A 26,032-nucleotide genomic window follows, 5' to 3' on the forward strand; every position below is an offset into this window, starting at 1 on the left:
TGGTTTTTATGTTGTTTTGCAAAATCTGAGAAAGTAGTTCTATGAACATGTTCATATCAGACACTATTCAGTAGACAGTAAGTAGCTGTTGAGAAAGCAACTGTTGTCATATTGAACTGGTATAGCTTCAGAAATTCTCCTTCTGTGTTCATCCCTAAATCCATAGGGGGATTTTTCTGTATGTAGTTTGTTCTAACAAGGTTTTACGACTGGTTTTTTGCTTAGTACATAAGCGGCCCGAGGTCTTAGGATGTGGATATTTTCCAAATTGGTAATGTTTCCATAGTGCTTGCTAGACCTAGCGATCAGTTTGAGGAGAAGGATGCATTTGAAACTTAATATGATGCTTATATTCCAGATGATGTTTGTTAGCCCTTGGGTATCAACAGCTATAAAAATTGGAAGGAGACACCGAGACTGGTTTCCTCTTGCCTGTTTATCTCACTGAGTAACCACCACCTGCTTAGGGACCTCAAGGTTTCATTTCATCTCTAATTGATTTGGGAGGTATAACAACAATAAGAAAAAAAACTAAGTCTGTGCTGAGATACTTTTTCTTGTTGTCCCTTCAAGACACAAGGCTTGATTGGTCTGGTGTAGATGGTGTATGCAAATTAAAAATTAAAATTTGCAGGCATATCTTGTTGGTATGCAACAGACTTTCCCCATCTTTCTGAACAAAGCTCTTGATCAAAATTTTAAAAATTAAAATAAGGTCCTCTTGCAAACATATTCAGCATCCTGTTGTATAATAAAATGGTAATTTTGTGGTTTTTTCTCTACCTTTCTGACACAGTGAAAGAGATAAGGTCTACTAATGGTTTTCAAAATCAAGGTGACAGCAGTCACTGTAGATGTAGGTCTGAATAAGCAGTTTATCTCAGGATTGTGACAAACAGCTCTCTTTTTGTCTTTGCTCTTGTTTCCAATATTGTGACATCCTCAAGCCACACTGCTGACAATGGCTTTCCAGTTCAGGGTAACTTTCAGTTTCATGGAGCATGATGTAATATTTCCTAGCGTGGCTGTTTCAGGGCATAGTATGTCGAAGGCCTGGAATTTGAAAGGATGGATATTAACTGGAAGTAATAGATGTCCACCTTTTGAGGTAAAGCCCTTTTTAAAAACAAGAATTACTGCCTTATGTGGAATGCCTTTGTATCTGGAGTTCTTAACACAATGTTATGTCAGCTTTTTACAGGTTGTATTTAAATTGCATTTGATTAACGTAATTTTATGCATGTCATTTTGGAAGCTCACCTAGCAAAGAGTTGTTTTTACCTGCACTTAGTTGCAGATATGATAGGATGATACCGGATGTCCTTTCTACTTAAATGTGTGTAGATATTACACGCATCCCTCAGCCTCTGTTCTTGCAGTTACTCGAACACACTGTAGTGCCTGAATTGCTGATCTGTGCTGTGAGACCAGGATCGCTGTGGGCACAGCACAATGTCAATAGGCTGTGGCAGATTCCAGGTTAGAGCTGCCTCTTGTCTCATCGGTTCTTGACTGGTCTTGGCCCTGCGATTTATTGGACGGGTCTACTTTCGTTGTCATGCCTAAAGGAATCTTGTTTAGGCCACGTTGTATTCCTCTCAGATGAATAATTAGTAGGCTGCTATGGGAGAACCAGCTAGGTAGAGATTACTGTTGGATTCTTTGGTTTTTAAAACTCCTAGTAGATTCCATGTAGCCCTTACATGAAGATACATAATCTGTTCATTTGAGGTGTGGGGATTTTTGAGTTTGTCTTTGGCAAAAAACTCTCAGAAGTATAGAAGCTTTCTGGAAGACCAGAAGATAGAATCCTTGTAAGTCTTGCAGCACATTTCACATCTAGCAGCGGGAGAAAAAAGTACTTTAGGACTTACAGATTGTAGATAAACTCAGATGGCTTTTCCTCGGTGAGTTTCATAACTTTAACTTATTTAATTTTCTTTCTCCTCCTTATTTTTTTAGTACATTCCTGCTTCTAGTTTTTCTTCTAAATTACTTCCTTCTGAGAGAATATTTACAGATATTTTACAGAAAATAGAATATTTACAGATACAGTTTCTTGTTATAAAGGAAGCTTTTATAGGGGAATCGTTTCCTCATCCCTTTAAACAAAACAGATACAAATTATTTTTCTAAAAAGAACTGGTCCAGAATTGCGGCTATTGTGTATAATTTGCTCAATTTTTAATAGGCGTTTAGGAGGGCCTTCACCAGTGAAAAACTTGTGGCACTAGTTAATGACGTTTATTTGTCAGACACTGGGATGTGGGATTCTTCTGTTTTTTCTGTATGTGGAATAAGTATAATATCATGTCTTTTATTTTTGACTATGGTCCGTATATTTTTTTTTTTACCCCTCTTCTAGTGGCCTCAAGCAATCTGAAGCAGAGTCCTGCTACATAAATATAGCACGAACACTTGAATTCTATGGAGTGGAATTGCACAGTGGTAGAGTATGTTTACATTGTGATTTTTTTCACTTGGAAAAAAAAATTATATGCCTTTTTTTACATGAACTTAATAGCAGTAGAAACAGTAGCATGTAAGTATTGACTTCATCATGTGTTATTTTTAATTAAAGAGCTGGGTAATTTTTCAATAATTTCTGTGTAACATAGGTGCTGGATTTTCAACTAAACAAGCTAGATCTCCTCAAAAGAGTAACAATGTATTTTTAAGATAAATTGTTTCAATGCTGCAATATATTTTACTTAATAATTTTACTAAACTTTATGAATGTCTTGTCGTGAAAGAAAATGAATGCTCTGTTTAATGCTATGATGTAGTTGGCCGGTGTTTTAAGAGTTCACTTTCTCTGAATTTCTAACACTGTGTTAAGAATATAGAGGGGTGGTTTTTCTAATTCCTGTATTCCCTGACTCCAGTCTAAATATAAGCAGTATTTAACAGCGTGGAAGATGACCACTAAAAATGTTTTTGAAATCTTTCAGATACAGGGTGTGCATTGATAAGAAACTTATCCTAGTATTTCACTGACTACTGGGATTTAATTGTTTGATTACACTAGCTGTCTGAGACGAATCCACAAAATACATTTGTTTTTTTAATTGCATCCTAGTGTGCAAGTTACCATTTGTGCTTTTACTTAATAGCAAATTATTTTGGCGTAAAGCTTGTAGTATAAAAACTTAATGAAGTGTAGTGCAGATGATTGATTTCCTAAATGAAGACGACTACTGTTTTTCCTAACATTTTTCTGACATTTGTTAATAATCCTGACACTGAGAATTTTAATGAAAAAATCATCAATTTCTGTAATGATGGAAAGGATAGAAAAGGTCATTTTCTTCCTTCAGCATGATGTTTTTTCTTCTGTTTTTTCTTTATGCTACCACAAATGAGTGAGTGTTGCATTAGATTTCTACGAATTTCTAAAGTGCTCCTGTATAAAGTCACTGTAATTACATTCATATTAATGAAATAAATGCTCAAATAGTAGAGGCTTTTTTTAAGGATAGGGAAAAGTACAAAGGAAAGGAAATAATTGAAGTCATCAAAATATGAACTGCCTATGCTCATACCATCTAATATGAGTATCAGGAGAGGCAACTGTTATGTGACAACTGTTAAAGGTGATCAGATATCTTGGTTCACATGCATTGGTTATGGGTAAGTAATCTAGCATATGTGAACAAATTTCTTACCTTGTGTCTTCTGACAATGTAAAAGTCTTCCCAATTTCTAATACGGTGATTACCTGTAGATGGTAAATGGGCATCTTATTAAATCTGACTTTGTCTAGGTTCATTGTCTGTCCATCGGGTCTTCTGTCACCTTTCTGCTGTATTGAAGAACCCTTTACTGTCACACTCAAGGTTTTCCTATATGCACTTAACTTGATCAGTCTATGCCTTTTAACTTCTGTTGTAGCCTAGTGTTTTGATAAGCCAACTTAAGTTCCAAGACTTTCACCATAAGGCTATTCTCTTAATATTATTGGGATGCTGTTTCTGAAAGTTCTTCAATATCTAACATCCTTTCTGAGTTGTAGGCCACCGAACTACAGTCAGTGCCAAATAGTGAGGATAGTTTAGAGTGGATTCAGACATTTTCAACTAAATGAAATTTCATTGCAGTGTACTGGACTGCTCTGTCTGAGTAGAAATACCTTCTGGAGATATCTGCTTAAACAATGTAGCTTTTTTTTTTTCCCCCAGTGCATTGTTTCATATTTAATGATCTGGGGCTCATGGGTTGTCAGAATATTAGCCATGATCCCCTACTCTGCCTGACACCAAACTGTATGATCTGAATCAAATAGAGTACAGATTTGAATCAAAGCCTTCTCTGTTTCAGGCTGCTAAGATGCAAACTGTCTTGCTACTGTTTCAATCCAAATTAATATTTTTATCACAATTCAATTTTTTTGAAGGATGAAAATATTTGAAGTGGTTTGTTTTTCTAGCACTTGAACTAAACATTAGACAATTAGAAGCTGCTAGGAAGGAAGCAGAAAGCAAAATAGAAAATGTCATGCCACCTTTTAAACCTGCGTTTTGATATAATTTGAATGTTGAGTTTTGTTCTTCCTCTCCCTTCCTTATCTCGAAGTGCGTAATGGAATAAGAAAAGTACAGAGAAGGATAAGAATCATGAATATTTTAAGGAAAAGCCTTCTGTGGCAGGTGAATAGCATGGAGAACGTGAATACAGACAAATTTTTTTTTTTTTTTTTTGCTTTGGTAGTAAAAGATTTAAAGAGCTTCAGTCTCCCTAGAAAGAGGTTTAAGCGAAAGGAACTTTTTCCATATGGCTGCAATTGAACTGTGGGGATTACTGCTATTTTAATGGATGACCAAGGTGAAATAGGTATCAAGAGAAGTTAGACGGTTCAGTGAAAGAATGATTCACTGGAGTCCATTAAACATACAAAAAGCTTCTGATCCAGGAAATCCTCTAACTGTAAATCAATGGAAGCTAAGAAGGGGGGTTATTAGTAGAGGTTGTCTAACCAGTGATGGGTTGTCGCTGGAGTTTTGTACTTCCGAAACATTGGTTACAGGTTGTCGTTTGGATTGAATGCCATGCGGCAAACCTTTCAACCAACACATTATCATTGATTATGCTCCTGAAGGCCTACAGGAAAAGTGACAGCACTGGATTATATCAGAGTGGACGTTCTCAGCATTGTCTTCTGGTAGATAGCCTTCCATTTGCTGAGTGCTTTGCCTGTGCTGCAGCAGTCCTGCAGAAGAATACTCCTCAACATTTGGTCTCATCTGGTAGCCCATGTTGGCTGTAAATTACACTTTTCTGAAGTTTGAAACAGTCTATTTCTGAAGTTTGTCGTGAAGGTTAGATACCTCCCTCTCAATACGCTGCTTCTTCACAGAGGCTACCACGTTATACCCGAGCTTTGGCAGGGATGTTTGCCATGCCTCCTGATATCCTCCCCCCACTTAGTACTTCTCTTAAATCACCCCTTCAGTTTTGTCAGATCCCAGCGCTTTGAACAGATCTAGCGGGGACTGGTTAAACTGTGGCTTTTTGAAAGGCTTTATCTCTGTGGATCATTATGGTTCAGCTCTTTGCTGCTAAAATAGTCTTAGTCCTCTTAGATTGTGTATGGCAGAAGAACCAGGTAACACCTGGCTTTTATACTCATGGCCAAAAGAAGCTGATGCTCCTGTACTGGTGGTTGAGAGTGGGATACTTTTGGATAATGTTTCATGAAGAACAGTTGAATATCTAGTTTTCTTAATTTTAATGTTTGATGCTACGAAGTTAAATATTTTGCAGAAGTTGAGTGTGAGCTTTCTTTTTAGCAACTTGCTAAACATGAAACTTCTATGAGCTCAGTTTTCATCTGCAAACACTTCTGCTTTCTCTGAGGATAAATCTGAACTGCTAAAATTGTAGGATTCAAAAATGGAGTAGTATTAAGAAACGCAGGAGAGTGAATTCAATACTTTAAAACTGTATTGAGATTTCTTGAATTCCTAATCTACTTTTGATTCTGGACCATTATCTCATCTGCTAAATGATTAGTCTGATGTTAACTCATCTTTCATTATTATTCAGAGAGACGAAGATAGGAAATTTGTAGAATCAATATTATTTCTATATCTACAAAAAAACAGATGGTACTTGTAAATGAAATCAAATGTGAATCAGTATTTAACTAGCTAGATGCCTGGCATGATCATTTTTATCTTTATAATTTTTTTTTATGATGACCTCTATAAAGAAACAGGTAAAAAGCAAAGTATACGCATGTTATTTCTTGGTTGTGCAGTTTAACAGCATAGATGTTTTGAAAGGGAAATAACTGCACATCTACATCATCTTTCTTTTGGGAGACCCTCTTTCTTTATGCTAGTCCAAAATCTTGTTTTCAGATTTTTTAGGTTTAACAAAAGAGAATTCATTATAACAAATAACATGGGAGGTTTTGGACTGGGGCAGAGGGGAGTGGGGAATGAACTTTGTTCTGACAAAGCTCCCAGCGAAAATAAAGTAGTTTAGCCTAATTAATCCCTATCAAGTGTTTAGCTAATCCTTTATTTCTGCTAAATCATGTAGGTTTTTAGCTTTTTTTCCTAAAGCTGTTTTTTCTTCACAGTATTGATTTTTAAAAGCAGGAACCTGGAATAAGCTCCAAGTGCTAATAATTTAGTGCTAAATAGGTTTCTGCCCTGCTTTAGGTTGGCTGTATCATGGCAGGGGCAGCTAAATTATATGCAATTCATCTCCTGAAATACCTCAGTTTTCTCCCCAAGTATCAAAATAAAGGGGTGTCAGTTCTGGATTCCTGTAATATGCTGACATAAACTGGCAGCTCGGGGGCTTCTTCTGATGGAGATTCAATCAGCTCCTCTAGCAGCAGTTCTTGGCAAAGTGGGGCAGCAGATTGCTGAGGATTATTAATAATTTCAGCTGATTCTGGGCTACCTTGATGTTGTGTGTTTGGACTGCTACCTACTTAATGATTTTCTTTTATTATACTCTCAGAGATAGGACTGGTATTCCTCTCGTCAGTATTCAGTGTTAATGCACTATGTATTAAATAGGTTATGCTCATTCTCTATGTACTGCTGTGGTATTTCACTGGAGGTTTATAAATCACGTTGCAAATTAGGTTCAGCTTCATTCATTCATATGCCTGTATCACACTTCTATTCAACTATTTTTAAAGGATTTATTGTAGGCTTTCCACAGTGTTGTTAGAGCACATGCTATCTGTTCTGTTCTTCTGTACCTTACTAATATAAAGAAATTGGGATTGGACGTACAAGAAAACTATATTAACTGAGCACAGAGTACCACCTAGAGGAGCAGCTAAGCTACTGAAGGCTTTAAGAGAATCCATTACCCTTGGCCATCCTTTACAAAATAGTCAACTACTTTTGAGTCAAACCTGATGTTTTAACCAATGGTTTCTATACTTATATGTAGATTTATGCATGTGTTCAGCTCTGTTTAGACATTTGTGTAATAACGTATTAGTACGTGTTGATCACAGAGAAGTAGGAAGCCAAGATTTGTAACTTCTGTAACATCAGTTTGGGTTTAGACTTAAATTGACTATTCAGCATCCTCCCCTCCCCCTTTTGCTTCTTTTAACTCAAACATAAACATGTGTTTCCTCTTGCGTATCTCAATACATATAAAGGATTGTAAATCTATGGATGCATTTTTCCAGTTGAGTGTGTTAAGCTGATGCACGGGTTTTGTTTTAGGTAACAATGGATTCAGTTTAGTGTATCAAATGTTCAGGTACACATGTACATTCACATTCTTTCATATGCAGAATTGTGGTCACCTCCTGCCCAGTCTTTGTTGGTGAGACCTTTTTGGAAAAAAAAAAAGGAATTATTTCCTTTGTCTTTTTAAACAGCTTAGAATCAGGACACTTGTGTTCAGTTCCCAAAATTCTGTGACATTTACCTGACTGATCTTGGGAAGTACTTCAACTTCTTTCCCATGGTTAAATTAATAAGGCTGGACTTGCAACTTTAGTCTGATACTGACCTAAAGAATACCTAGTATAGTAAGATGAACATAACAACTTGTTTTAATGAATGGTAGTTTAAAATACCTAGTAGATTACATTGAAGGAGGGAGATGCATGAGAAAAAACATCCAAATATATGATTGAATTTTTGCCTCAGGAGTAGCAATTTAAGTATAGAAAACTTGAAAATGAATTTGTAAGTAGATAAATGGGAATGACACAAACTGCATCTGTGTTCTTACAGTATTTTTCTTTTCCAGGATCTTCATAATCTAGATCTCATGATTGGGATTGCATCCGGTGGAATTGCTGTGTATAGAAAACTCATCTGCACAAGCTTCTATCCCTGGTAAATTCCTTTACTAGTAAAGAAATACGTCTGGTCTTTTCAATATTATTTCCATTTGCTTTAACATTTATTCCAAAGAAGCCTAAAATACGTAAATTTGTTCTTTATGGGGTATCATGATATTTCCTTGCATTGAGATAAAAATGAAACCTGTTGCCTAACCTTTTAGTTCTATAAGACTGTTGGACTCCTTGCACTGTGTGAAGTCTTGATCAAGTTAATTCACATGCAGGTCTTAGTACATGATTAGGAGGACCCTGTGGTCTTAGAGATTTGCTGCTCTTATACCCAATAATATGTCTTTTTTTTAAAATCAGTATTACTAGTAAAGCTCAACTGCTAATGGTTTGATCATTTTATCCTGTCATTCAGCAAGAAGATATTTGCTTCTCAGAAGAGAAATATAAAATGAGTTATTTGGAGTTTCAGATTTACTGGAACTAGAATAATATAATTTAGACAAATTTTTAAATGTCATCAAACAAAGCTATATAATGTTAACAAGTTCTGGAGTCTCCAGGGGAGAGACCTTTGCATTATTCTGTGATACTGAAAACATTAGAATGCATGATAGTGCTGTAGAAAATAATCTCTACGAAGAAGCAATGTGCACAAGATGTCTAACATGAATGACATTAGAAATTAGTTAAGAGATAATAATTTATAGTATTTATGGGCTTTGTTATTTATACCATACTAAAAACGATAACATGAGTTAAAAATTATATGGAGGTGGGCCTTTCCTTAAGGTTTTCGGATTGGATCAGAAAGAATTTTTCCCAGTCTTTCTTTTTTAAAATAAGTACGAATTTGTTTTGTATACTTGATGAAGTCTAGCTTTATCATGTTATGTGTAATTTCCTCATATAATTTGTAACAGTTTTTCTGGAGAACATTTTCTTAATCATGACAGAAAAGTGCATTCTAATGCGTTGTACTTGGTTTTTGATCCTTAATTATACAAAAAGGTGCTGCTTAGCAATATTCCTTAAATACTCGAGTCATTCCATCCTTTAATTATGAATCCAACATAAGAGGTATTTCTTATGGGAAAGCAATAAAATACATTCCAGTTCATTTTTAGTGGAAAATATACTGCACAGTCTCTGGATTTTTCTTTTTTCTTTGCATTGAGTTGTCTTTCAACTCACTTGGATGTACTGTAACCATCCTAAATGTATGTCAATAATGCTCTCATACAGCACAGTGACATCTTGTATTTTTCCATCTCTAATGCACACTAAAGCATAAAAGAATTTTATCTTTCATCTTTTTGCCCTGAGCTCTGCCCTTTTATGTTGTCAATCTCTCAGCTTCTTTAAACAGCTGCAGATTTTAAAAACTGCCAGCTGGAGGCACATTTTCTGTCTTCTGCAAGTCTTGTTGTGCCGACTTAGTGACCTAAGGTATGAATGGATAATAGTAATCCTGGAAACCATAGTGATGGCATTTTAAAAGCCAGGACTATATGATTTTTAGGGAAGGGAAAGAGAGCTTTATAGCACACAAGACACGACTTCCTGTGCTACTTTTACTCCTGGAGAGCACAGAGGAATAAAACACAGATGCTAAAACATAATTTACAAAAACCTATTCTCATTTATAAAAAGAAGTGGAGGGGAAAAAAACCCACAGATTTTTCAGTTCAAATAATTTCCACCCTAAAATACGAGGTTTAGGCAGCAATATTTTCGCTGACAGCTAATGCAATTGTTCCAAGCTTTCCTACTCTCTCTCTAAAAATATCTTCTCCTTGAAAAGAGCAAAAACTCACTACATAGGGGATAAATTTTTGATATTTTATTTCTGGCTTCTTGAATGAGTTAGTCATAATTCTTCATGCAGGCATGGTGTCCATTCCCTGCCCTCTGAAAACAAGCAAACAAGGAAAGTTACTGGAGCAGACTAGCCTGTGCTGTATTTGTAGTGTACACTTTTTCAATTTCTTTTTATACCTCAAAGCAGGATATATTTCTGTAATGCCTGGAGTTTTAATGTATCTTGGTTGGGCTGAAGGTGTGCAGGTAAGGACATTCCTTACAGAACAGTATATGCCTGAGAATGCAAGATAATTTCAATTCAGATAATTGAAATAGTATTTAGGTTTTTTATGTAACATCATTTGTAGTAAGTAGTTTTTCCTACCGGCTGAGCAAGCTTCACCATAAACATGATAGAACTCAAGGTGGCAGCAAACACCATCAAAGCACTCTTTCCAAAACTAAGTAAAATACTGTGCAGCATTAGTGGATGACAACAATACAACTATGCCATATGGTAGTAGTCAAAGGGAACCAAAAGTTTTCAGGAACAGAGGCAGTGAGAGAGTACTGCCTTGGCAAAAGGAGGATTTTCAATCAAAGCAACCTACTTAAGAAGCTGACTGATCAGTCAGAGGCAATGCAAGTCAAGGCAGGTTTAAAAAATAACTCTGGATTTAATGCAGTATTTTATATGCTCTTGGAAAGTTATTCTTGGAGGTCCTCAACTGTTTTGTGATTATTTCCAAATTCATTTTGCAAGTAAAATATTATCTTAATGGCAAAACCATACAAGCACTCTCTACATCAGCAGCAATTAAGGTTGTGTATTACATGCTATTCAGTGTATGCAGTTTCTTTGCTTTGAAAACTTCAGAGGAACTGTAGAGGAATGTATTCTGCGTTGCTAGTTAAAATTTAAAAAACAACTCGACAGAGTCTTACATAGCAAATTTGACAGAACCTTTCCTGCTGAATCTTCCAATGGCAAAGTATAAGACTTTCAGCTACAGAAACATTTTTGCTTCAAGTCAAAAATACCAGCTGTTATGTCGTGGTTTAATCTGGCAGGCAGCCAAATACCACGCAGCCGCTCACTCACTCCCCTCGCCCCCCCAGTGGGACAGGGAGAGAATCGGAAGGGTAAGAGTGAGAAAAACTCGTGGGTTGAGATAAAGACAGTTTAACAGAACAGAAAAGGGAAAATAATAATAATAAATAATGATAGAATATACAAAATGAGTGATGCACAATGCGATTAATAACCAAGTAGCAATCGGTCCTTCCTGGATCACGCCTACCGTTCATATACTGAGCATGACGTCACATGGTATGGAATACCCCATTGGCCAGCTGGGCTGGCTGTCCTGATTATGTTCCCTCCCATCTTGTGTACCTAGCTCAGTGAGTAGGCACGGGAGCTGTCCTTGGACTAGGAGGGCACTCAGCAACAACTGAAAACATCAGTGTGTTATCAACATTCTCCTCATACTAAATCCAAAACACAGCACTAGGAAGAAATTTAACCCTATCCCAGCCGAAACCGGGACACGTTAGTAATAAATCCTAGGACAGAACTGCCAATTTGATCAGAAATGAATAATTCTGTTGCCCACTAGGTGACAAATATATTTTGACCCTTGTGAATGATAGGAAGGCAGGACCCCAAAGATGTATCATTATTAATATGCTACAAGTATTGGGCGTTTTACAAGTAAACCATGAAATTTAATCATTTGTGAATGTTGCATAGTCACTGGACAGATTATTGGTGAGTGATAAGGGCAGCTGAGTCACCAGTAGAATAAGAATAACTGCATTCTATTCAGATCATGTTTTAGATGTGGCATCTTCAAGCACTTGTTAAATCTAAATCCTTTGATACCTTAATCTCTTGGATTTTTTTGTAGATTGTGCTATAGGCGAACATTCATTCAACTTGTAGGCGTAACATTGCAAATGATTTTTAGTTAATGTTAAATAAAACTGTCAGATTAGCAAGTATTCTTTGTCACTGAATTAAATAGGTTTAGTTGTACTTTAAGAAGAATGAATGGAATTGAGAGGGATGCTCTACTTAGAAGAGAGTCAAAATAAAGAGACTTAAAGCCCTGATTTTACTTGAAGGGATTATGTGGTCATGCAGTGAATCATGTTTTTTTTTTTAAAAAAAAAAAAAAAGGAACAGGAAAAAGAGGGAGGAATTGAGAGAGTTTTGGTATTTTTGGATGTTGGCTACTTTGTTGTTGTCGGGTGGAGGGGTTTTTGCTTAGTCTGCAAGGTTAGTTTTCTGTGTCCTGCATTTCTGCTGGCTCTACATTAGGGTAAAAACAGACCATGCCAGTGACTGTGTAAGCTGAGAATGACTCAAAAAACTTATTTGGTGAAGTTTAATCTAAGTCAAGAAATGTGTTAGGAAAGAACCAGAAGCGCAAAAATTGATACTTGGTACTAGTTCAGGCGGAGTAGCACTAGGATTAAGAAAGGATTTATATATAAATGAGTTGCATCTCAGTAAACGCAACTGAAAGTTTATATGACTTACCAGGAAGTTCAGAATCCAGAACTTTTAGATCAACCGTACAGATAATTACCATTTGAGGTAGCAAGTCAAATGGCACAAGTATTTCAAGAGCTGGCCTGACAGGAGAGGTGGATATGATTTAAACTTTCTAGTAACCTGCACAACAATTTGCCTGGTCGCCAAAGAATGTTGTGAATGAAATTCCTGTTTCTTTGTGGTTCTGTAATTGATGGAGAAAAGCATTTTCAGAAATGGACACACATTCAGTTTTCCACCTCTTTTGTGCAGGAGGGGGGATTTATTCCTTCGGCTACCTTTCTTGTTTGTAAGTGGCAAATATACGAATGAGGAACGTTGCTCTATTAATTAAAGTACGTCTCTCTCATGGGCAGTGGGGAATGAATGATATGCCATTATCCCACTTGCTGGGAGTGATGCAAAAACTGTGGTAAGAACTGAGATGATCTTCAATATAGCTAATACCTGATGAGATCCAAGGTGCTGTGAAACATTATCAGTTGATGAGAATATTCTGAGACTTTTAGCAGCAACCTTCCAAAACCCTTTCATGGCGTGTAGATGGTGTTTTTCCAGGCAGATATTACTTAATCAGACCTTAAATAGCTTTCCCAAGGCATCCATATGATTCTAGCTGATCATAGATTCCTTTTTCCGAAATGTGTAAGTTTTCAGTTATTGAAGTATTGCAGGAAAATTTAGGTATTTTAGACAAGTCTTGTTTTGCTGTAGGAAGGTGCGTGGGTACCTAGAAGTTTGTTTAATTTAGCAAAACTGGTAAGCATATTATTAAAATGAAAATTGCTTGAGCACCAATTCCAACTGTAATCCTTACCTTAGAAAATCTTTATTCATACTATGTATATATAGAAAAGAGGTGTTCAGTTCTGTGTAAAATTACCACATAAATTATGCAGCAATGTTAATAATTGAAGTGAAAAATATATTAACACTCATTCTTACATTTCATCCTTCTACAATTATGATTTTAACTACAATGTTTGTTAGTTATTCATACAAGTACATGATATTTTTCACATTATGAAGCCAGATCTGTGAAGTCTCTGGGAAATTTCAGATGATGTATGACCAATCTTCTTGTGTCAGTAGAGTCTTAAATTTTTTTCCTTTAGTCACAGTTGTCATGTGATTCTTAAGTTATACAAACTTGACACATTTAACATTTGTGTGGCTTAGTAAAGGATGTCATCAAGTTTTTGCTGCAAGAATAGATTTGGTGGGAGGGAATTGCTATGTGAGCTATTTAAAGAGTAAATGAGGAAGAATCTCAATTTTTAAAAGACCTTTCCTTAGCTAAAATTTTTGCTTTGCGTTTCTTGACACCTATTTGCCACTCAGTACAGGAGATGGCTGCATATTATTCATTGAATATTTAACAGCTATAATCTTTTTGGCTGCTGTACAGAGTATTATTTTTCATTGTTTTTTTTCCCCTCTAAACATTGTTTAGCATTTCATAGTCTGTTTCTTTCTTTTAGGGTGAACATATTAAAAATTTCCTTTAAAAGGAAAAAGTTTTTTATACAACAACGGCAAAAACATGTAAGTACTCATTTCATTTTGTTTTGCTCAAGTGTTCATGTTCAATTTTTTTTTTTTTGCCTTAAATGTTAAGACAACAAAAGGCTCTGTTTTGTTAACTTGCCTTTGAAATTCTGTTTTGTTAACTTGCCCTTGCTATTGTGGTCCTTTTACGCTTGCTCTGTTTCCCATTTTTGTTTCCTTTCCAGCATGGAATCTTTTCACATTCAGCCTGTTGGACTATATCTTACTCGCGCAGGCTTCTTCTCCCCTGGAGACTGGGGGGAAATGCAGATCCTCATCCTTTCTCCAGTATTTTGTAACCTAGCATATTCCCCTTTTCTTGCCAGCATCTGCTGCTCTTTTCTTTGATGCTCTCCCTGCCCAGTAGAGTGCCTCACTGCAGTGAATCTACTAAACAGCTGCTTATGGGGCTCAGAGTTCTGGAAGAAAGGAAGGTACCTGGAGAAAAGAACAGGTCTGCAGCTGAAGGACATGAGGTTGGAAAGGGGGATAGTGCATTTCCTGCTGTGTACAACATGGAGCACTTTAGACATTAGCAAAATATGTAAAGAGAGTTGACAAAACTGTTGTACAATAGAAAATTTAAGAGTAGTCTTCATAATGCTGTGTGCTTTTTGCAGAACGGTTGTAATATTAGGCTATTTAATAGAAAAAAAACCCCTTGGTTACAGTATTGTATTGCCACAATATGAACAGATAAATTAAGCTACCTTTTGAGGAAGAGCAGAGAATATTTAATATGACAGGAGAAAATATGGAAATTAGTGACCAGCAGATATATAGATATTTTAATTCAGTTGAGGACAGAACTCGGATAGCAAAAGGTAAGTGTTAACTTATACCTAAACTTTATGAAGGCTCTTGTAGTAAGTGAGTTCTTAAACTGCTAGGAGCTGTATTACAAGACCTCTTGACCCTCATCGAGGGGGGGTCTGCTGAACACAAATTGCTAGGGAGGCTTTTTTTACCTCAAAGGAAAGTATTTTCATCTTTTTTTTTTTTTTCTCCCACCCCTCCTCCAATTTGGTGGGTATCTCCCAAATCTGAGGAATGTGCATGTATGTACACATTCTTAATTTTCAGGGCTTTTGTGTAAACAAAGTTAGTATCTAGAGGTAGTGTTACTGCACTAATGCTTACACACATAGATGCACAAATGAAACTGTTTTCTCTTTTGAGAGAGTCTGTCCTAACCCACCATAGAGGGGTCTTAAGTTTTCTGCAAGCTGTAAGTTTCTAAATATATTGTTTATATGTAAACTTGGCTCAGTCTGTTCAAGTGTATTTCACTGTATGAAGAAATGAGTGGTTGGCAAACCATTCTACTAGCTTGTGAGTGTAATTGTATTTGTATTACACTCGGTGTAATTGTATGACACTCACAAGTATTACCTTCTTCTAGGTCTGAGGATTAAAAATTCACTGGTAAGGAATCTTACTAAATTTGAAATATCTTCAAGTATACAAATATTGGCAATTGACAGCAATTTCCAAATGTGTCCATGAGAATAAATATAGGAACAAGAACTCTGAGAGTGGTTAGTAAATAGATAGTGGATAATAGTGGATAGTAAAGTGAGCGTGCTTATAGGTTTTTTTGGAATGTGGAGAAATAAAATGTCAATATGTAACAGTCGCTGGACTCAAAGATCTTGTAAAATATGTGTGTTTATTGCATAAAGAGACTCTACTGCTTTCAAAAGTTGAATTCCTTTTTCTGGAGTCCTGTGTCACCTTTGAAGAGGGCAGCATTATTAAAATTTGTTCAATTAAGCTTTTGTTAAATGATGACAATTCAAGGCCCTTGATTCTTTTAACTAATCTCCTCTTAAGTGATCATAGTTCTTTATTTCATAACCCACTGAGATTACAGTAATGCACACTGTATCGTGCTTAAAGAGCAACAGAACTGTAGGAAAAATAAGGCCAACCGCATGACCTTTTTACTCTTTCTCAGTAGATATGAAAAAGCAGACCAGGTGTGCTATTAAATCTCCAAGTATATCCATCCTTGTCAGTTAGCCCCCTGTGCCTGAAATTTAGGGCAGTAAGTCTGCATGCCTGCAGGACTTCAGTGTTACTGCTTTAAAAAGCTTGCTGTCGCAGTGCGATGGGAGTGAGGGGGCAGCTGGACTACCAGGGGTTTTCTCCAGAATGGTGGCTTGCTTGAGGGGTTTGTGAGGGCAGATGACTGAAGTCACGTCGGTCTTTGGATTTATCAGATTTTTGCTTGGAAGCGCAGGAGTGAGTAGGTAAATGAGGCTGAAAGTAAGGAAGGTGGAAGAAGGTGGGGGAAGCAGAGCAGATTCTACATATTAGTAGGCAAGATTTTACTAAAGATGGTGACGGTGCTATAACATTTCAGGGTTTTGTATGTCATGTAGATTTCTTTGCAAAAATCTACGGAAAGTTCTCAATGGCTATGAATTTGCAGTCATCTGGAATGTACCGTGTTTCATTGATTTATTCTCCTTATTTATCTTACTCCTTTTTTCTTTCCTTATGCCCCTGTTCAGAAGACTCAACTTACCTTATCTCACTGTCTCCCTGCTACTCATCTCTTTTACCCTCCCACTGCTTCAGTTGGTTGATCAGCTACTTGGTAGAAGTATGCAATATTTCTGTTTCTACTGAAGAGCTGCATAAGGACTGAGGAGCAAGACTGAATCAGTGAATGTCTGATGCTATAAAAGCTCATGATATGTAGACTTAATGAAGGGTGCAATATTTAAGGTAGGAATAGGAACTATGCTGGTTTACATGCAACATTTTAAAGCTTCCAGCAATTAAACTTTATATTCAGTGTGTTTGTCTAGTGCTTAAAAACAACTTCATTTTCTGCATATTAAAATATGTTTTTACTTGCTATGCTGTAGATACTTTTAAAATCTCTGTGAATGGAATAGGCATATATCTGATCAAAGTTCTTCCCTGATGCTGAAATAGCAAGAGACTCACTTTAGCTATTGAGAATTGTTTCCTTTAGCTTAATGGTCACAATTTTCTCTAATCCTCATTTCTTGATAACGATTAAAATACCATTCTTTTGGAACTTGAGTTGAGAAGTATGATAGGCACTAGACCTTTGGTTCCCGCTAGAACGCTCTGCATATTTAAAATGGTGCATCGATTTAATAGCATGACTTGCAAGGTGGCCTATTAGTGAGCCATATGGTTTTGTTCACAAAAGATTTTGTTAATTTAAATATTGACTCTGTTTTTCTGAAACTTCTGGAAGTATTTATCCTAGTATAAGTATCCTATAATTAAACTTTTAGCCCACTTAGAAGCTGTTAAGAAGATTCTGTGACAATGGTTAGGAAGAACGTACTTGTGGCTTAGAGAGCAAGATTCATTACTCTTTTCAAACCTTAAATTTAAATAAATTTAAAAACAGAATATTACATATACTTAATTCCTTATCTTTACACTACGGCTTTTCAGTATAATTGAGATGTTTGAATAATCTAATTTTTATGGCAACTGAAAGACCAGTATTCTAGGCTGACAAAAATAACTATACACTTCCTTTTATTTGTCTTCTGGAGTAGTGTAAAATGCTCCAAGTGGTATTCAGCCAATAGAGGGTATGTAAGAAATGCCATTTGGCGTTAAATCTTTAAGTGATGTATGCTTTTTATATTGCAAGAAATTCTGAGTTAAAATTTCACCATGCTTGCATACTTTATTTTATATAAGCTAATTAGAAGCAACTGTGGTGAACTGACAAAGATGAATTGGTTCCAGTGTGTATGAGGCTCAAATAACAAACCGTACTTCTTAAGGAAAAAAAAAAAATATTTTTTTTAAATGTTATAATAGATATAGGGAAAACATGCCTGAAAGATTGCAATCAGTTAATGTTTTGCAGTGCCTATGTAAAATCAAGGGGCAAATCCTTTTTATCTTTCTCTTGAGATTCCCATTGGTTTTCTAAAACGGTGACTTCAGTCACAGATTCTCTGAAGTAGTCATAAAGTGACTTGCAGAATGTGGCGTTGATCTCTGATACACGGCATTTGTAAAATGTTGCCTGGAAATAAAAAGAATACAAGAAAAACAGATTGATTATTCCAGCCAAAATGGTGTGTAGTTACTTATGGTGTGTAGTAGGATCGTTCTTGCTGGACTGTGTAGGGAAGAGCTTTATTAGGTCTTTGAGTCCTTTAATAAAAAGGCTTTGCAACCCAAATCCTGACTTTCTCCAAAGTATGAGCTAGAAAGAGAGTTTTACTGAGATGGTTGCCTGCCTAATTGTATGCTGAGGTGTCAAAATTCAGTCGTAATTCAGAGCAGCTGGAAAAGATGAGAGATGAAATCGAAAACTTCCTTTTGTTCACTGAAGTGCTGAGCTGTGACAGCAATTAACTCAGGTCTCATGTTATCTTCCTTTCTCCTCTTTGCTGTACTCTTCGTTGCACTTTCTTTGCATCAATATCTATGTTAACTAACCAAAGCTATATCTTGTGCAAAACTCTCTTGGGATCTGAAATAGCTCAACAAGTGCTACAGTTGGCGAGGGCATAAACAAGGGTGGCACAATTGTGTTACACCTGTGTTTCACTGGCACTTTGGCACTGAAGTTACAAGTAAGAGTTTGCACCAAGATGCACAAGCTTTGTATTCTGTTTCCTTTTGCTATCCTCGTTGTGGCCTCATGTTACTCTCCAGAAAGCAGGATTGGATTTGAACAGCAGTAGCAGCAGCTTCAGTCCCATCATAGCTACTTTCTTTCCCCCAAGACGGATCACTGTTAAGATCTTCTAAAAGACTATCAAGCAGGTGCTTTTTTGCATACTATAGCTCTTGAAAGAACATTATTGAATTGAAGCCTTATGTGAAGAGTTGGAATTCAAAGACTGAGTGTTTTTTTTCCTTTCTACATTGCACCCTTAATGGACTGTTTAAAAGAGTTTTATCATAGGAGGTCAAGATCTGACTGGAAACCTGAAACTATATTTAGCTGTTTAATATTACGCTCGTATATACAAAATCTTTACCACTCTGGACATAAATATTTCATTAACACTGTAAGGATTAGGAGCTGAAAAACTTAATTTTTCAGTATTGCTTAAACTTTTAAAGTGTCCATTTTAGAATTTCATAAAGTCACAGGGCTATTTTGGCCATCTCCAGCTCAAAATCTACTATAGCTGATTTTTTTGTTTTCCTAAATGCATTTTATTGTTGTTTTATGAGCTTTTTTACTGTGTTTGATCTACTTATATATATTGAAACATGGTATTTCCTACCATTACAGAATGAATCCAGAGAGCATATTGTTGCCTTCAACATGTTAAATTACAGAGCGTGCAAAAATCTGTGGAAATCTTGTGTAGAGCATCACACATTTTTTCAGGCAAAGAAGTCACTACCTCATGAAAAAAAGATATTGTCACATTATTGGACCCTGGGTTCTAGAAATCCAGCAAAGTAAGTATTGTGTGAAAGCATATTTTGCTTTGTGATGGGAATGGGAGGATTTGTGTCAGTGATAGCTCAGGTTGGAGTGGCAGAGTTCAGTTCTGCCCGCAGATGTGTCCCAGTCTGTATGTGAACCATTTGACAAGTTATATAGCTGTGGTTTCAGTTTCTGCAGCATGGTGTCATTACAATAGAACTTTTCTTATAATTTCCTAAAAAGGTATTTGAATATAAGTATGTTTTACTGGTATTGTTTCAACTTGTTGTTTCAGTTTGAGATATAAAAACACTAGAAGTAAAAATGTCATGTAGCTAATGATCCAATAAGAGAATTTGCAGAACAGATTTGTTTTGAACTGTTTACCCCTTAGTGTCATATACACACTCTATTTAATATATTAGAGTAATTTCTGGAGTGCGTCATACCAACCACTTATTACTGACATCGAGATGAAAAACTTTGTTCCATCCAAGTATTCAAGATACCAGTTTTGTGACACTTCTAACCTTTTATTTGCCTCGTTGGGTTCTGCTAGCCATGGAGCTGGTAGTTTCATAGTGGTGTCTAAGATCTAGTTCCCCAAAAATACTTCAGAGCCTGTCATTTTGCTATATGAAGTTGGGATGGTTCCTTCCCTGCACCAACTGAGCCCTATCATCATCAAACTTCATCTGCCAGTTTATCATCTAGTCACTTCACGTTATAACGTCCTTCTGCATTTCTTCACAATTGACCTTTATTTTTGCCATCCTGTGTCACTAATATCTTCAGCAAACTTTGTTCACTCTTTTCTCTAGATCACTAGTGAATATGTTGAACAAAAGAGCCCCCAACAGATACCCCTCTAAGACTTCACTGCTGACCTTTTTTCACTATAAATCTAAAACATTTTTTCCTATTCTCTTTTATGTCACAAGTGAACAGGTAATTCCTCCAAGTGAGGACCCTATTCCCTAACTCCTTAGTTTTTTTATGGGTTTAATGGACCTTGTCAAATGTCTTTTTGAAATCTTGAGTAGATTAAACCACTAGTTTAAAGTTATACTCAAGTAGTTCTGCTGTTTCACCTTAGAGGCTTTTAAATTTTTTTTATAAGTATCAGTCCCAGTGATTTCTTTCACTATGTCGATTTGTTCTGTTGTTTCATTTATCAGCAATTCAGCTACAGATGTGTCATGTTGTGTGTCATCATCATCTCGTCTGTGTCCTGGCTCCACTCCCCCCCCACCCCGAAAAAAATTCTGTCGTGAAAAAGAAAGTCTTATGTCATTATCTTCTCTGTATGTGAGATTTTGGAGGGTTCTTTGGTCGTTTGATCATCTGTGGTATCTGTAGACTCTCTAGAAACCTGCTTGTTCTGATGATCTTTGAAGAAGTATTTTGTTTTCTTTTTGTTTGTGGCTGGTGTGTGTTTGTGGGGTTTTTGCGGTGTGTTCCCTTAACAGTTTAACTTTACATTTAATTTCGGACTGATTCTCTCTTTCCTATTTGGATAAGCTTCAACTTCTGAATTATGTCATCATACTTCAAATAGCTTCCCAGACTTTGGTGGCTGGCTGGCTTTTCATGCTGTGCTGTCTCTTCAGACACTGCAGAAATTCATACCAAGTGGACTAGTATTGCTTGTAAATGAAGCAGTTAACCCATGAGGGCTGTCCAGCAGTAAGAAGGCTGATAAAATGTTATGTTTTCTGCTGGAGTGGAATTCCATATTTTCACCTGGTACTAGATCATAGCTGAAGCAAGTGAAAACAAGTAGTTGTACGAACAGTAATCTAATTTTCCAACATTTTGCAGATCTGTATTTTGAGAATTAGCTCCTCTATGGAGTGATATGAACTTGTTCTTCCTATAGTGAAGATCTTGAGGAGGTGACTTTCTCAAAGCTTGTAGGATTGTCATGTCCTGGAGTTCTTTATTTCTGTCAAATTTGCAAACAGATTCAAAATTCTGATCCTTGTATATACACATGCACACACAGGCATTGCACAGCCCTTGTAATGTTAAGAAAGAAAACAGTACGAGTTCCAAAGGGAACCAGTTTAGTATCATTCCAATTTTTACCAAACATTTGATTTTTGACAAATTTTACTGTTACAATTTCTTAATAACCTGTAGCATGCAGGATAGTTCTCATTGTTGAACTGAGTTACTAAGAAAGACTCCTTTTCAAGTAATTTCATGTTCTGAGGCATTATCTCTGGTGAATTGCTTATTTAGGCTCTTATGGAATCTCTAGGGAGAACTATTCATTGTGATATCTTCCATCAGCTTAATAATATCCTCTGTACTAATGCATTCTATGCCCATATTTATGCCAGCAACAAGTGTGAAATTTAGAATCTATGTGAGGCAGAAATGACTCGGCAACCTTTACTATCAGAGACTGCTAAAGTACCTAAGAAGCAACAGTAATTTTGGAAGACTTTCAGTAGTTCCTATCAACTTGGTCACTGTCATTCAGCAAACTATTTTCTCAAAAGATTTAAGAAAAGGTGTGAACAAGTCACTTCTGAAGTCATCTGTCATATTGAAAATTTTTACTTTCCTACTTGTTTGTGATTGTGGAATGTTGTAAGAGACAACATGAGCTTCCACATTCCTTTTCAAGGATGGCTCTGAGCTCATGTGGAAGCTACACAACAAAAAAAGGATTCTGCATTCTCTCTTATGAAAAGGAGCAACAATTTGCGTTGAGTGAAACAAACAAACAAACAAAACCACCAACAAAAAACCCCCATAAAACCAAAAGCATGCCTAAAAACCCCACAAACCACACCATGCAACCCTGAAGGTTTTAAGATTGGCTTGTCTTCAATAATTCTTTTCATCCAACTTGTGTCAGCTTTGAAGGGGGTCACGTTCAGGTTTTACCACCTCAAGTATCACAAGTTTTCCTCTGGAATTTGTGGCTTTCTTGTACTATGTTATTTTACGCCCATGGGAAGCAGATATCCTAGCATTTATTGCATTAGTTCAAATAGTTGAACTCTTGCAACCCTTTAATGCAATTTCTTATTTGCACATCTCTGTGCCCTTCTAGATTCTCTTAGCTTAAGGTACTAGTGGAATTCCATTTAAATTAGGCGGCTGAGTTGTATAAATTGCCTGTAAGCCTTATTCTAAGGGCAGGCTGAATCACATCTCCCAGATTCTGAGAGGTAAGTTCATTCAATGGTTCTGGACTGAATGCTGAATAACCTGTCCTAGGCACATTCTCATTCCTTGCTGAAAAGCTAAAAATGTACCTATTTTTTCACAAAGGATAACCTCAGTAATAGACAGGAGCAAGGAACTGTCACCTCAAGATATTACACCGCATTTTCAGAAAGGCATTAGCAGCCTCTCAGTATGTTTGCTGAGAAATATCCTCATATTTGACATCTGAAGAGCAGCTACTTGGAGTTCAGGAGATTGTTTGTTATGTACCTTAACTGAAATATCTAGAGAATATATTGTGTGATTCTGCGGTCAGGGTTAGGGGTTTGGGGTTAGGATTAGGGGTTAGGGCTCTGGCTTCCATCACACGAGTTACGTTGCACCTCAAAAGTCACCTGCATTGGAAAATGCATGAACAGACACTTGTAAAAAAGGAAAACTGATTAATGCAAAATATGTGGAATTCTTCAAGATGCATTTTTCGTAATACATCCTCTTTTTCCACTCTCCGTTTCTGCTCCACCCATGTAAGGCTTCTTTGAAAGAACTCTTTGTTTTTGTAGAAGACGAGAGAAGTCGGTGCCTTGTCGTTGGTATTCGTAAGACTTACAGAAATAAAATGGATAATACAGGCAAAAGCTTCTCCTGAGTTCATGGACTTTGTGTTTACTAAGCTTAAAAACATATGTGGATAACTGATTTTGACATGTAGACACTTAATATTAAGTTTTCCCTCTTTGTTTTTTAAACTGGGAGAAGCTTTAAAAGTACATATGTAGAAGATGAAGGAATGAATTTGCTTTAAAATCATGAACAAGATATGTAAAATACTTCAGAATATAAAAAAAATTTTGGATTGCTTTTTCTTTTACTTGTATAAACAAAAAGCAGTACAATGCAAAGCATACTTAAGATTTGATATTAGCATGAGTAATATCCACAGGATAAAGAACTTTTTTTTTTAGTGCTATGTAAAATTGAGATATTTCTGCTCTATAGTAAAGTTCTCACATACTGTGCTATCCCAGCCACCCCTTATGTACAGCTCAGGACTTAGTGAGCCAAAGGTGGTTTCTCTGTAACTCATAAATTGCTTCTTTTCCATGAGAAATCCTAGGCCTGTAAACTTGAGGATGAGCAACTTATCTCTCTGCTTGTCTTGTGGAATGCTGTGTGAAAAGATGCATAAAAGTTAGTTTATCTCAATTTCAATCTACTTTAAACATTTCATTATGCTGTATAATTCCACCAGTAAGATATTTTTATTGCTTTCCTAGCTTTGGTTCTGATTCTGATGCAACCCTTATCTTGTCAGGTTCTTGTCACAAGAAGCAGTCCAGACTTGGAGATCCCCCTTTTCATGTCAGATCTTTCTCTAATGATTTATTCCTATAAGGAACACATCATTCAAATGTGGCTTCCTTCTGGAAATAGAGAATGGTCTGGTGTAGCTCTTATTTGCTGAGGCAGCAGGTAGATGGTTAAAGTAGTCTTGTGCTCAGTGAAGCCATTAGTGAATTATTACCCCTTTATGAGTTTTAACAGGGAACATCTAGAATCTTTTGCCTGTATTTGAACCATGTTTTATCAGGCTCTTGGTTCAGTGCCGATAAGACATACCGAATTTCCTGTTTTTCCCTCCATCTTCTTAAACACAATTGGGTTAAAAATAACTCTCAGAAAAAATTACTTTTACCCCGGCTTGTGATTAGCATTGTAGCAGGGATTAACAAACAGTTTATTACCACAAGTGAAGGGCAGCAAATGCCTCTGTGAGAATGCAAATGCATAAATAAGGAAGTGTAAGCACAGGGGACTCTTTAAAACACATGAATTATAAAATTGACTTTCATAAGCATATTTTATTTCATTTAAGTTTCCTATGCAAAATAATTCACGTATAGTTTTTTTATTTCTTTTCAGGTCTGTAAACAGCCAGTACTGCAGAAAAGTTATAGGTGGGATGGTTTGGAACCCATCTATGAGACGATCTTTATCTGTTGAGCATCTAGAGACCAAAAGCCTTCCATCTCGATCACCTCCTGTTACCCCTAATTGGTAAATCCAGTTTCAGCCTTTCTCATACCTTCCAGCCTCCTACCTTTTCTAATTGTATGTACTCTAGCAGAATAATTATGTAGTGTGTACATATATACTTAAACATTTTTATTCTGAGAATATATATGATGATAGGAGAAGAGTGGGTGTCACCTCAACTTTAGCAAGGCTTTTAATACTGTCTGCCAAAATATTATACCCAAGTTAAGACATTATGTTCTGAAAGGGTGGACAACAAGATGGTTTAAAAAAAAAAAAAAGGTTGGATGATTGGGACATCATCAATTCAGACGGGAGTTGTTAATGGGTCGTACTCTACCTGGAGGCCGATAACAAGTGGAGTACTGCAGGGGTCTGTCTTGGGACCTGTCCTGCTTAACGTCTTTATGACCTGCAGGACGCAATGGAGTGCTTGCTCATAAAGTTTGCAGACGACACCAAACTGGGGGGATGAGTCAATATGTTTGGGGGCAGGGCTGCTATCCAAAGGGACCTTGATAGTCTGGAGAAAGGGGCCAATAGGAAATGTATGAAATTCAGTGAAGACAAATGCAAAGTCCTGGAAAGGAAGAAGCCAGTGCAACAGTATTGTCTGCGGTACAATCTCTGGAAAAGGACATGGTAGTCTTTGTAGGCAGCAAGCTGTACATGAGCTATCTGGTGTGCCCTGGCAGCAAAGAAGTCCAACAGCAACCTGGCGGTATTAACAGAAGCATAGATAGTAGATCAAGGGAGGTGATTATCCCCCTTTTGCTCAGCATTCATTAGACCTTATTAGAATGCTGCAGCCGCTTTTGTGTCCACTAATACAAGAAAGATGCTGATAAACTGGAGTGAGCTCAGCAAAGGCCGCCAGCCACCAAGGTAGTCAGGAGGCTGGAGCACTTACCCTGTGAGGAGAGGCTGAGACAACTGCACTTGTTCAGCCTGGGGAAGAAAGGGTTTCTGGATGTCTAATAACAGCCTGGCAATGCTTAGGAGGCGGTTAGCTAGAGGATGAGGCCAGGTTCTTCACTGTTGCATGGTGGAAGGATGAGGCAACAGGTATGTGTTGAAACAAGAGAGGCTCTGTCTGGACATTATGAAAAACTGCTTCATCACAAGAACATCTGAGCAATGGTTGCTTAGAGAAGCTGTGCAGTCTCCATCCTTCAAGTTTTTTGAGATCTGACTCAATAAAGCCTTAAGCAGCCTCCTC

At 36.7% G+C, this 26,032-nt stretch overlaps 1 protein-coding gene across 2 annotated transcripts in view; it reads left to right on the forward strand.

Moving 5' to 3' along the window:
• PTPN3 (protein tyrosine phosphatase non-receptor type 3) overlaps positions 1-26,032 on the forward strand; it is a 101,756-nt gene that overhangs the window by 29,980 nt on the left and 45,744 nt on the right. Inside the window, exons 8-12 of one of the 2 annotated variants that reach the window (XM_075142347.1) lie at positions 2,366-2,453; positions 8,236-8,324; positions 14,126-14,189; positions 19,453-19,625; positions 24,700-24,834. In XM_075142347.1, coding sequence (XP_074998448.1) covers positions 2,366-2,453; positions 8,236-8,324; positions 14,126-14,189; positions 19,453-19,625; positions 24,700-24,834 — 549 coding nt within the window. The remainder of the gene's footprint in view (positions 1-2,365; positions 2,454-8,235; positions 8,325-14,125; positions 14,190-19,452; positions 19,626-24,699; positions 24,835-26,032) is intronic. The other variant, XM_075142348.1, reaches the window with a different exon arrangement.

Source organism: Calonectris borealis, chromosome 2, assembly GCF_964195595.1.
Source record: "Calonectris borealis chromosome 2, bCalBor7.hap1.2, whole genome shotgun sequence".
Classification (NCBI taxonomy): domain Eukaryota; kingdom Metazoa; phylum Chordata; class Aves; order Procellariiformes; family Procellariidae; genus Calonectris; species Calonectris borealis.